The sequence below is a fragment of the Drosophila mauritiana genome, chromosome X (genome assembly GCF_004382145.1).
Source record: "Drosophila mauritiana strain mau12 chromosome X, ASM438214v1, whole genome shotgun sequence".
Lineage (NCBI taxonomy): Eukaryota > Metazoa > Arthropoda > Insecta > Diptera > Drosophilidae > Drosophila > Drosophila mauritiana.
In genome coordinates this window covers 13,374,697-13,388,109 of record NC_046672.1, presented here as the reverse complement: position 1 = coordinate 13,388,109, position 13,413 = coordinate 13,374,697, and the positions used below count along the sequence as shown (strand labels likewise).

Genomic DNA, 13,413 nt, shown 5'->3' with positions numbered 1-13,413 from the left:
TAAATTTAATAATTCAACGCCCAGCCCGCATTAAGGTAAATCCAGTTATGAGATATTAATTAAGGCATAAATTAAATTACTACGAATTAAAGGGCGCAGGGCGAGGTTGGCTTTTAAATTGGCATTTCTCCCTGCAACTTTAAGTCTTTTCGTCACGAAACGTTCTTTAGAGTGTAACTACTTATTCTGTTGTTTCTTAATTGTTTGCTTTTCTGCTGTTTTTTTTCTTTTTTTTTTTGGTAACTTCACGAAGCATTAATACACGTACATTATATGCAAATACATATATGTATCAAGCATGTAAAGGTCTCGGCTAATACAATTTAAAATTGGTTTCTTGCAACAGCAGCAGCAACAGTTATCATTATCGTTGTCCTTATCGGCAGCCAAGAGAGTTAGCCAGGTTCAATGCTTGCCACGCGGCAGTCTTATGGGTATGTGCGGATATCATGTATCCGCCATGGGGTCCTCCATGATGTTGTTATTGTTGATATTGTTATTGTTGCTGCCAGCTAATGGCAGCTGCTTTATCGTAATGACATCCTTTGGCTTTTGATGCAACAATTGTTGTTCTCGATCCGGTTCCGCTTCCCTTTCCGACTCGCTCTCCTCCTCACGTTGTTGCTGCTGCTGCTGCTGCTGTTGCTGTTGCTGCTGCCGCTGATATTGCTGCTGTTGCAGATGCTGCTGCTGTACATGTTGCCGCTGTCTGCTGTGTTGTTCTGGTATAATTTTATTGATTGTGTACTGATTATTGTTGTTATCCTTATTGTTGCTATTGTTGATGATGGTGTTCGTGTTGTCATCCTCGCTGGATGACATCTGCAGCACTTGCTTCGCCTTACTCTCCCACAGCATTCGATTGGCCTTTAACTGAAAGTAGAGACAGAACCGAAATGCGTATTCAAATTAAAGCACTCATAATGGGCGCACTTGTGCGTGAATAAGCCTCCCACTCCCACCCCACCGAAAGCCCAGCAAATCGTGTATTTCCCGTGCAATTGCAGCTGCTGCCGATGGCCTCCTCATTACGACTGATGTTGCTGCTGTTGCTGCTGCTGCTGCTGCAACTGCGGCACTTTGTGGCATACAGCATATGCATACATCTGCCCCCTCTTTTTTGACTGCCAAAACGTTTGAGTGCCTGTCAAAGCGAAAACTTTGGTAGCACAACAATTTGGTGTTCAACTTTGCGACGTCGCAGTTGTGCAAATTAAAGCGCAAGAAAAACAGTTATGGAAATTCCTTAGCTGCCTTGGGCTCTTATTTCAGTTTCTAAGTATTTTTGTCAGTCCCACATAAAATGTGGAAAAAATGTGGACTTTCCCACTTATTGTGCATATTTACTTTAGCAAGAGTTGTTTAAAGCGAACTTAAAATGATAAGTTACCATAGAAGATTCGTGGAACATTAATTTGGGATTATTATAAGAACAGAAATGTGTTTCTTAATTTAACTCTAAGCTGTATACTCTCCTATTTTTAGATTCTATCTCCGCATCTCATTAGTTTTAATGACTTTTCTCGCAAATTCAGCATGAAAACGATTCAAATTCGTTTAATTCGTGCTTTCTGTCGGTTGTTAAATATTTTAGATTTCCATTTGATTGCTGTTTATCTTTCCCTGTACAAATGCAGCTGAACGCAAACTCTTGTTTTTACAACGTGAGCGTAATTTTCACAACATTTTCTTTCTTTGTGCGGTTTTTCCTTTCGACTCTATTTTCCCTTTCGCCCACCCACCTCATCCACCTCAGGGTATTAACGTTTCGTTATTTGATTTTAATTTCCCCGCTGCAATGCAACGCAAGGCAACTGCCGCCGCTCGCTTTTTAATTTTTGCATAAATATTAAATATGCAAATATGTTTAAAATATTTAATGTTTGCAGACACCTCTCTTCCAATAAACGGTATGGGGCATGGGGGGTTGCGGCGCATAGCCGTCAATTAATTAAAATATTTGCCATTAACATAAATTAAGGAATATAATGAAATTGCCGGACTCTCAATTGATATTAATTGCGTGGCACGTTGCGTGGCATCCGCGAGGGGGCAAAGGGATAACTGACCGGTGAGGCAGTACTGAAAAAAAAAAATGGGGATTGGAATCGGTATGGGTTGCGATGCGATGGGGTGGCATGGGATCGGATGGCTGTCAAGCTGGCGGGGATTGCGAAAGTTGACTTAACTTTGTCCGGCTCCCGTGAGCATTTATCCACCTCCATCTCCTTGCTGTCCATTCCTCCATCCTTCATCCCTGCCGTCTGCCGGTGGCGTGCATGTATAAATTGCCACTTATGCCATCAAGCCACGGCCACGCCCCCTCCGCAGCTGCCGCCCACCGACAGACCACTGGCAGCAGCGCGGAAACATTGCCATTGCAACTGTCAAACAGAAAGTGCGCCTGTGACAGCCAATAAAAACGCACAAAAATCGGGGACATCATAAAAAAAAACAAACCACTGGCACCGCAAAAAAAAAAAGACAAAACAAAATTCCCCAGCCTAGGTGCAGCAAATCGAGTGAAAATTTTCATTTTTGATCGTTGCGTTGAAGTATCAGAAATTACACCGAAAATCAAGAAGAAACGATCAATTCGGCAAGCCGAAGTTTAAGTTTCTGCAGTTTTGTGTAATTATATTTGATACTACTCTTCTTTTTTTTATTAATAATAACCCCGAATTCACAATTTGTGATTAACTTTAGTGCTCCAGAACATACAGATATATGCTGGAGAAAAAAAGGAGGCGTAAATCAGCGCGCAGATAGCTGAACTTGAGTTAACTCAACGCCACTCGAGTCGAGTGGTCCGGAGTAACGAGGAGTGGACTAATTAATTAGCAGCTAATTTAACGCCTCGCTGCTCCGGGCATAACTCAGCAGGATGCACTTGCAAACAGAGATACCAGTTGCCGACGGGTGGGACAGAAAAAAAAGAGGAGAGGAGCCAGCTGGGGAGACAGGGGGTGAAAGGTCGGTAAAAATGGCCAAGTTAACCGAAAATTTCAATTAAACGTTAGTTGGAAATTCAGTTGGCCGGCCGGCGGCGACAGCTGTTAGCTATGTAATCACTAACTTAAAAGGAAAGTGGCTGCGTAAAGCTTTGAATCCCTGGCCAAATCATAAAAACCAATTATAATCTAATTAAAATCACTAGGCAGCAATGAACTTAACTGTACTCCTCATTTATCTGATAATCAATGGTTATTTCCAAGTAAAATGTACCATTTATGCTTAAATGTTTAACTATCTCGGCGGAAATCTGCTCAAAAAATACAAATTATTTCATTGAATTTATTTAATTTGTTCTTGAATGCTGCAATGTCACTTGGGATCTTGATAAATTATTCAGGAAATCAACTCTTGCAACTATTGATGACATAAACGAACGCATATGAATGTCAAATATTATAAAAATGCGTGCAAAAAATCATTCGATTGGTAAAATATATAGCGGCAGAAAGTGCTAAATAAATAATGAAATTACATTTTTCCGCCGAAAGTTTGCACCTTTGAGGTAAGAAAAAACTGTACAATTTTTTCGCGTTGCCCTCGATAGACTACTATATTTCGATTAAATTCATATGAACTCCATATATATACCAGGAATTTAAAAAAAGAACAATATACCAGGATTTAAAAAAAAAACAAGAGATTTTATAGGTTTTCCCATCTTTAAACGCACAATGTGCACGCCATCAACCATACATAGATGGCGCCACCAAGCGACCATCATTGCGATCAATGGTATTCCTTTCAGTTTCATGGCTTTGTAACCCCAGCCAATGCATACATATATGAATCAAAGTAGCTGGAAAAAGAACAATACAAAAAAGGCGGAAAAAGAAACCAAATATAAAGTAAAATCGCTAGGTGCAACCAACAAACGAGAAGGCGAAGTGCAAAACACAAAACAAACAAGCAAAACACAAATCGCACATACAGAACGCAATCGAGTAGAAGGATAAAAAAATATTAAAAAAAATAAAAACGAGTTGCACAATGTGTGTGATGTAAGTGGGTGGGTTTTTGATGGTTGGCGGGGTATGGTATGGTATGGTATGGTATGGTATACGGTGCGTATGGGTTATATGCTTGGGCTATGCAGGGAAGTGCAAAATATGCCAATGACACAGGCAGCGGCAACGGCCCAGAGCCAAAGTGAAAGGTGAAAGATAACAAGAGCCTGGGAAAATGACAAGCAACAAAAACAAAGGACACGAAAAGGGATTCCAGTGGGTGGTGCTGGTGGAATAGGGATAGAGTGAAATTGCCTGTGTTTGACAGTGGTGATACCAATGGAAGTAGCTTAAGAGCCCTAAATTGGAAAGAATGCTTGCTTAAGCTCTATTCATTATTATTTTAAAGTTGATAAACGCATAGCCACATAGTTTGTAGTAAATTCCGTTTTGCATTTTGGTGTAAAAGTGAAATAAAGTCAAATAATAAACACTATGCAGAGAATATAAGAGTTATGAAATCAACATTATGGAAACTTCGAAATTAAACATGGCATAAACATTGGCATCACTGTTGTGCTGGGATGATTGGGTGTAGTGGTAACATGAAAAAAGTGGCTGTTTGGCAGTGTTTTGAGTTTGTTTTGCATTCGAGAACCGACGGGGTTGCACCTTACCTTCGACGTGTTGTCCTGCACCCATGCATCTGGCTTACCATAGTCCGGCGGATTCGCGTACGGATCGTAGCCGAGCACGGACAGCATGGGCGCTATGTCGGCCATGTCGCGCACCACGTCGCCGGGTATTTGGCCAACCCATTTGGACATCGCCTCCAGATTAACCGGCTTGATAACCTGGTCCGACGAACGCTCCACCCTGTGATTGCGTTCAATGTTGAATTAATGGACATGGTCCCTTCGCAATTCTACGATTTTCACTCACTTGGACAGAGGCACTCCGTTCGGCTTGTTTATGAACTCCTCGTGGTGCAGCACCGCATCGTTCCATGGCACGTCCAGGAATTTCAGTATCTTTCGCATCCACTCCTCGGGATGCAGGACCAGCTGCTCATAGTACACCTGGCAGAGAGAAATACATTTGATAAGTATGAACACTGATACTTTTAAGAGAATGGTGTTTTTTTTTAATATTTTGGCTATAACTTCAATAAAATTGGGCTCACAGTTTAAAAATCGACTGTTTTGTGCAGCTAACAACCTCAGCTAACTTTCCCTATCACCGCTTAAATGATTTAGAAAAATTAATTTTTGGCTTAATTTTTGCATTTTTGGTAAGGGGTAACATCATAAAAATTTGCAAAAAATGGCAAAAAAAATGTATTTCCAAATTTGAATGCCAATCGATTGGGAATTAAATTACGAGCATAACGAGGTATAATATTCCCAATTCGGACTATTATTTCCATTGTTACGACTGAAATACTGCAATTTTATTGCGGAAAATAAAAAATAAGCACTTTAGGCGAATAATGCTTACTTAAATGGCTTTAAAATGCAATGCAAATACTTAACACTTTAAATGCCGCCCGAACACATTTAAATATACACTTTTTTTAAGACCCGCCATCAGCCGAATTTAAAAGTCAGCTCGCTTAATTTCCTGTGCCAGACTGCAGCACCCCGACCAAGTTAATCATCGTTGATTGAGATGGGTGGCGTGGTGGCCAGATGGCATGGTGTCCAGGTGGGCATGTGAGCATCTGACTACTGGATGGCTGGGTGGCCAGGACTAGTGAGTCACTCACCATCATGCAGCGGTCCTTGCCGATGTCCCGGCACTGCTCGTGCATCACCTCGATGGCGTGGTTCCACTTCTGCATGCACTGCCGGTAGCTGCTCAAATCGAAGCCGGTGATTGTCACCTTGCGCGATATAATCGAATGAACTGTCGCCCGGCCGTCGCGCACCATGAATAGGAATTTAGCCTGTAACGAGCAGAAAAACAGGTAACAGGTGCACCCGGAAAAAAAATATGATTAACACTTTGAATACAAATGAAAAAAGGAACGGTGTTTAAATATTAACAGTCAAGTGTATATGCATTCCATTTAAATGTTACATTTCTACTTTGATATTTTATGCTTATGCGCTTTCACGGTAAATATGAATACGACGTTTTAATCACATTATAACACAGCAAAGATGGTTTTATAAGCCCGCAGAGATTTAAAATCGCTTGTCGAGACAGCTTAACATGTTTAATGAAATATTTGTTGCTATCTCTCCTCGGCGTTCTTTCGGCTGACAGTGCTCCACCCCGGTTAATTTCCATTAAAAGAGATATTTCTGTGACAACGGCCGAGGATGGCTTAAATGCCAGACTCAGATATGGTAAATGAAAATGGTATTGCATTACTGATATGGTTATGTTTTTTTATGCTCCGCGTGTGGATGCTTGTCCAGGATGCGGCGGGAGGATGGGGAAATTGTATCGCCGCGGGTGCTTACGTTCGGAAATAGCTCGATGACATAGGAGCCCATTTTCAGCGTCAGCGGATCCTTGTTGCATAAGCGCGGCGCCGGCTCGCCGTGTTTGGCGATGATTTCCAGACAGAACTGCGCGATGGCACTGTTCATGACCTCTTTGGTGATGCCGGCCTCCTGCAGGCGGAGCGACTCCTTCTCGGACTTCAGCCAGTGCGAGCGCAGCTGCAGGATGCGCGGAATGACACGGGTTTCCTGCCCGCAGCTGCAAGGATCCCAAAAAGCAAAAAAAAATAATAAATACAGATGAGAATATATACACACAAAGCGGCGGAGTAGTAGTGGCTGCGGGGCAGCTTCTGTTCACGTGGGGATAGGGTGCATTGTTGGCCATGTTGGATCTATGGATTTTGAAATCTAAGCTTTCAGCAGTTGGGTAAAAAAATGCAGCACAAATGGAATACACGATTGCAATCATTTCAATGTTGCATTTGTTTATAACGTTCCCCTACTTAAACTAGCTTAACCAACTTGTTAGTACGGGACCAGTAGGGGACCAGTTCGGGACTCCTCCACCACCGACTCCTCCTCATCCTTCTGCTCTTCTAATGCAATCGACAAAACGTAATGGTATGCCATCCGCTGTTAGCTCTTTGGGTTACCCTCCAGCGGATGTGGATGTGGAAGCAGAGTCTCCCGTCGCGTTTCCATGTCTGGTGCATAACTCCCATTTGAGTCCCCTCCTCTTCTGTGTGGCCCGCTCCGATTTCCAGGACTGCAGAAACCACTGAACTATAAAGGGCTTCAAACGATTCGTTTGCCGCTCTAGAATTTTCCGCCGGCAGTGCTCCGTAATCAAGTTCAGAGCACACACAAAAAATTACTGCCTGATTGCGTAAATTATCATAAATATCCCACACTGCAGCGCCAGTCAAACGGCAATTGAAAATAATAAAAAAAAAAAAATGAGAAGGAGAGCGACTCGAACTTATGACCCCAAAGGAAAGTAATCAAAGCCTTGTGTTGATTCAACAATTTTTGGAGGCCACTGAAGTGCGTCAGAGATCCATACGAAATTATTTAATCAACGTATATCAAAAACAGTAGCGGGCGGTAATAAACTAATTACTACTTGTTTATCCATTGCTCCTTAATGTCAAAGATACAAATCAAATATTTGATTTAATTTGTGTGACCGCACAATTTTGAGAGCAATTAAATCAAAGTTAATTGCCTTTTTTAATTAAATGAAATTGAGCAATAGTTTAAGCAATTACGGTCTCCGCTTGAGTTAATAACAAATAATTTGTAGTGGATTCTAATTAGCATATTCTATATTAATGTTTTGTTTTAACACACTAATAAACCATTTTGTTACATTCGACTTATTGTGCAGAATTTCAGTAAGCACTTAAAGTTATCGCGCTCTTTCCTTGTCAACTTGGCATTTTAAATTTATAAACTTTTAAGTTTTAAGTCAACTTGTATTATCTATTTGTTAATTAAAGTTGTTATCTATACACTTACGTGCTCGCAATTACTAAGAAAACTATTCAAAATAGTTGACGTGTTTAGTTGCCTCTTGAATAATCCAAAAACCTAACAAGATAAAGTTATCAATCCCAAATTACCCTACATTATTTTCCGGCTGAATTTTCAAAAGTTTCCCCCAAAAAATCCCATTAAAACCGCAATTTTATAGCCCGAAAACATGGAGTCACCTATTTTGCACCATCTAAATCGGGGTCACAACTTTATCTGGCCCCAACCAATTACATTTGTTCGCACCTCAGCATGGGAGCCTCTTCATCTCGGCGGGTATCCCTCTATCCCCATGCCCATTTCCATACACATCCACATCCACATTCCCATTCCAGTGCCAGCGCCATGCAAATCCCACAAAATTGTTTCGGGGCTTACACCAGACTCAATTAGTTGATGCCAAGTCTAAATGCTAAATGCTACAAATACTAAAACCAGATTTAATCTGAAAACCAGGAGGGCATGTGGAGCGCCACAGGGCGAGGAAACGGGGCAACGAGGGTGACCTACTCCACATACGCTTAGGCAAGTTTTACACTTTGCACCGCCCACGTTTTTGGAGTCCTGCAAAGGCGAACAAAGGACGAGGACCCATTCTGTAACTAAAATCCGTGAGATCCTTGAGGGAAAGGGAAGTCGGTTTTTAAATAGCGGAAATTGCGCTGTGCAGCCATCAGAAAAAGCGACCCCAACTGCCAGCCAGCCAGCAAGTCAACCAGCCAAGCAGTGAGGCATCCAGGCATCCCAGCATCCTGATGTCAGGATCCAGGACGCAGGATAGGCCACGGATGCGATGGGACGACAGGATGGAGCGAAATGGTCTGGAAATGGGCCGGGCAAAAAGGCAAATTGTTAATAAAATAAGGGGCTAACAAAAAAAAAAAAAAAAAGAAAAAAACTAGTTGCTGTAGCACGTGGAAACCCTTTTGCTACTTCCATGGTTAATTACTCATGCGTAAGGGAGACTTAAGAAATTATTATAATAATATATCGCAGCAGCCAGAAGGTATGCCCGGAAAGATAAAACCCGGACCAGATACAGATACGCAAATGGAGGCCAGGCCAGGATGAAGAGTAAAAAAAAAGAGAAAATATTAAAATTGCCAAAGGGCAGAAACGGAATATATCGAATTGGTTTGCCTGCCTGACTGGCTGCATGAGGTTGAAAGGAGATTGAAATTGGGGAGTTGAACCGAACCCCGAACCCCGAACCAAACCGAATCGAACCGAACGAAATGTATATATTAAAATTTACAACATTTTCCCCATAGAGAGCGGTGTGGAAATACACTTTATGGCAGTGCAAAAGCCGAAGTTGAAGCAAAAGCAGAAAAGGTCCCCCAAAAACGGAAGAGGAAATTATTTGGAATTCGAATGTTTTTCCAAGGCTTCGTCGGCAAATGTTTGATTCTGCTCAGAGTAGGTGTGAAATTTGGTTAGCGGATTTCATGGCTTAAAGGATTTGGAAAATATGGTAAACAAACTTTTGATGAGATGTCAAGGTGGCGGAAATTGCCATCTGAGATGGGATGGATATTACCCATTGAATCACTTCCAAATGAACGCAATGGAATTCACATTGAATAAGGCACTTTATTTTAAAAGCATGATTTACTAAAAAATATTCTTTTGTATTAAATCAAGAGAAAGCTAAGAAATAAACGAGATCAGCTTAAACAGAAAGCCCAACAAATAAATTGATTGTGCTATGCGATACGTGTGAAATATCTGAACTACTAAAGTGGAAGCAGTTTTCTTCGAACTTTTTCTCGCAATTCAGGAAAATGAAAATTCCTACTAAATTACGGCAGTCATTGCCCTGGAATGCATTTCGCATGAAAATTCAATTTTGAAAAGGGCGTTTCGTTACAAAAGTGAGACATTCAAGCCATTACAAAAATACATCTTTGAATAATAAAGATTTGTGATATGTCAAAGTTCTCGACAACTCGAAGGCAAAGAAGAGGACTTCTCCCACGCAAAAGTGACACAAGGCAAACTTTAAATTGGGTTTCCCCTTCGGTAAAAATTAAATGTTAATTAAATTGACGGCATTGATTTCGAGTCCTTTAACAAAACATCGCCACGGGGATACATTTATGAATGGAATTCAACGCTTTTGATTCCATTGAAAATGTTATTCAATACGAGTATTTGAGTAACGAGTAATATGGAAGAACAACTGATCAAGTTATTAATTATGACTTAACATCATGGAACCCTTAATGTATCACTGTACATACAACCCTTCCCGTGTTCAATGGCAAACCAATAAATCGCCTTTGATATCCGATATGTGCAAGACTCCTCCGTCGTCTCCTGGGATTGGGAGGATGCAAGGAAGGAAGGAGGGAAGGAAGGAAGGAAGGAAGTGAAGCATTCGCCCCCGAGACCGCGGCATTGTGGCAAACAATCAAATCGAACAGGCGACGCGCAGTGGGAAAGGGTATTATCCGGTTACGGGCGAAGCCAGTAGCCAGGCTGCGGGACTCAGGATGCAGGATTCAGGAGCAGGTGAGCACAGGGCAGCTGGGGTTTCCGGGCAGCAGACTTACCGCACATCGGGATGGGCATCCAGCATGGCGCGCATCAAAGTCGTCCCAGATCTCGGCACGCCGCCTATGAATATTAATGGCATCTCACGGTTGTATGAATAAACGCGTTGATTGTCATCTGTGAGGTATTTCTGAACGTGTCCGTATTCCGTATCCGCATCCGTATCCGTAACCGTAACCGTGTCCGGGTTTTCGCATCCGCATCCGCGACGTCAATGTGTAGGTGGATAAAAAACATAAAAATAAGAGAAGAGGAATGAAATTAGAGAAAAGTTGCAGGCGTAAAATAAATGGCATGGCTCTTGCTTACGGCCATGATGATTATTATTATGATTATTATTATGATTTGTATTATAATCATGATGATGATGGGAACTAGAGCCGGGAGGATTGTGGGTGATGGCTTCTTTGGCTGAATGAGCGCAGGTGTCAACGCCATCGTGGGCATTAGCGTCAGAAGACATACAAAGTGGAGGCGACAGGTGATGGGCATTACTAAAAATAGATGCGAGCTATCCATATGGAGCCCCAAAAGGGGACGAAGCCTTATCTTTCGCTAGCCCAAAAGCCAGTGATAAATTTGCCACCTTACACCTTATCAAAGGTAAACAATGCGATGGGGTTTTTTTCAACCGCCTAATGGGAAAACGATCGACTTTCATACATCATAAGCATTCAATTAGAAAGGTGATAAAAGTGGCAGTGTATCTAATCAAAGTGTTTTGTAAGATAAATAGAATTTTGAACTGACACAGATTTAATATTGTTCGTGATAGCATTAATTAAACGAACTCAAAACTTGAAATTCACACTCATTCCATGTTAGTTTCATACTTGTTGTTGTTGGTTTTCCCCAATTAAGCTACAAAATTGATTTTTGCTTCTGCCAAGTAAAGATGGATTAAATTATCAATCACTTTTGCTGCTCATTTGCATGCTGAACCAAAGTCTATGAAATTTAAGCCCATTGTTCGTAGTGCTTTGTTTATAAATATACTACTTGGTCAACGCCCAACCAATTTAATCCCTGGATTACTATTAATTTGCCTTTCTGCGTTGCACGTCAGCCAATTTGAGAGGGTTAATTAAGTCACGTTTTGATTTCGCATTTCGAAAAGGCTGCCTGCCCGCCTGGGCTTCAAATTTTCCATATCGCACAAATCTACGGAATTAAAGCATTTTTTATTTATATCCTTCCTTAATTACCCGAAAGCAGTAACATTTGCATTAATTTATACTATTTGTTTTGGCTGAACAGTGTGTTTCCCATTAAATAAGATGAATTTCTGTGTGCATTGCATTGCATTGAATTTAATGCAATGCCATATAAATCGATGGGTCCAAATAATTATAATTATGCATGCAGCATGCAGCATGATAGCCGAATTAAGCCATGGCTACACATCCACATCCACATCCACATAATTGGACCCACAAAATCCCCGGAATTAAAGCCCCTTTCATGTGTAAAACCAAGGAACCAAGGATGTGTTAATGCTCTGTGGAAATGATTTGACCATCTCGGTCGCTTTCCATTGTCTTCCATTTTGTGGAGTCGTCATCTTCCGATTCCGCTCCCTCCCCATGTCGAAAGCTGCTTATGACCTCCGCCTTCGATATTCCCAATGCTAATCAATGGATATACCCCAACGCCATCGACCATTTCAACTCCAACGAGACCATTTTGGTCTCGACTAATGTTTACAAAATCGTGTTCGGTCATCCGATAACCAGTTAAATTCCCTGAATGACTTTTGCTTTGGTTTTGCGTGTGCGGTTGGTGTTTTCCGGGATGGGGAGGTGTGGCTGTATTTTCATCTGTGCTCAGCCAACATGAAATTAGTTATCCAGCTAAGGTTCTACTCCCATGCATTTTTTCCTTTGATTTATCATTGCAAATGTTTTTGTTTGGCTTGGTCAGCACGAGGGGAAGTGGACGCCACAGTGCGTCACAAAAGTGTAGAGCTCCATGGGCTAACAGAGTTGGGGAATCACTCCTAAATGGAGGCATTTGCATATAACAATAGTAGATCCCTTTCAAAGCCCAAAGATCCATTCTTTTGTTCCAACTTGAAACAGCATCTATGCTGAGCAATGTCCTGGAATAGGCCCAATTTGGCTGCAGGAATTCAAGTAACCCATCAAGTTCGAATTGAAAGTGCTCAGCATCCCACTGATTTCGGCATCAAAAATGGATTATCAAATCAGGCAAGCCTAGAATCTGTGAGGAACTGATTGCTGCTTGCCGCCAGGTATATCAGCCCTTTTACCATTTGATTCAATTTAAATATTTCGCGTTTCGTAATTCACATCCCTACATTTTTGCCACGCACCTTGGAGCAAAGGAGGTAGATGTTCGGGGGTGTGACTATGTGCGCTTTTCCAATTTTTTCTTTTTGTTCCGGAACGGAAAGGATGGGAGGATGGATATGCTGGTTGGGTGTGGGGCAAACAGATTGTGTTCGATTTGGGGGTACATACCTCAACGCGAACCATTTGGGAGGCGAGCTCGTTGGTGGCGTCCACCTTGAAGAGGCATGTGGGCCGCAGTTCGGTGAATTTGAATAGGAACATGGTGATGACGATGATGCCGAAGAGCACCCACAGGGTGACCTTCTTATTTCGATATGGCAGTCGCATTCTGGCGGTGGTCTAGGTGTCGCAGATAACTGGCCTTTGATTCGGATGACGGCGGTTGACGATGTTGTGGTCTACTCCGGCCTGCTCCAAGCTGATCTGATCTGGTGTGTGGGGTTGCTACCTTCTTCCCGGAGGCGCCCACTCGTCGCTTTTTATTTTCCCAGCTCCTATTGATTGCGTCTAGTTGCTACTCCGCTCTACGTTTGCCCAAAGCTTAAATATGTAAATTGGTTTTCTTGAGGTCCTCAAAGCGAGAGTTTTGCTTTGGCTTTT

General features: G+C 41.9%; 1 protein-coding gene across 2 annotated transcripts; it reads right to left on the bottom strand.

The window, feature by feature from the left end:
- Positions 1 to 224: 224 nt before the first annotated feature.
- LOC117148671 (protein-tyrosine sulfotransferase) lies at positions 225 to 13,161 on the bottom strand. 2 transcript variants are annotated; one of them, XM_033316187.1, is made up of 7 exons: positions 12,982 to 13,161; positions 10,501 to 10,631; positions 6,428 to 6,668; positions 5,725 to 5,904; positions 4,902 to 5,038; positions 4,637 to 4,835; positions 225 to 873 (listed from the first exon to the last, which is right to left on the bottom strand). In XM_033316187.1, exons 1-7 carry the CDS (start codon positions 13,138 to 13,140, stop codon positions 448 to 450), a joined length of 1,473 nt encoding a protein of 490 aa, XP_033172078.1. In that variant the 5' UTR covers positions 13,141 to 13,161; the 3' UTR covers positions 225 to 447. The 2 variants fall into 2 exon arrangements, with proteins under 2 accessions (XP_033172078.1, XP_033172080.1); XM_033316189.1 differs by having other exon boundaries at positions 755 to 873; positions 4,675 to 4,835.
- Positions 13,162 to 13,413: the final 252 nt, after the last annotated feature.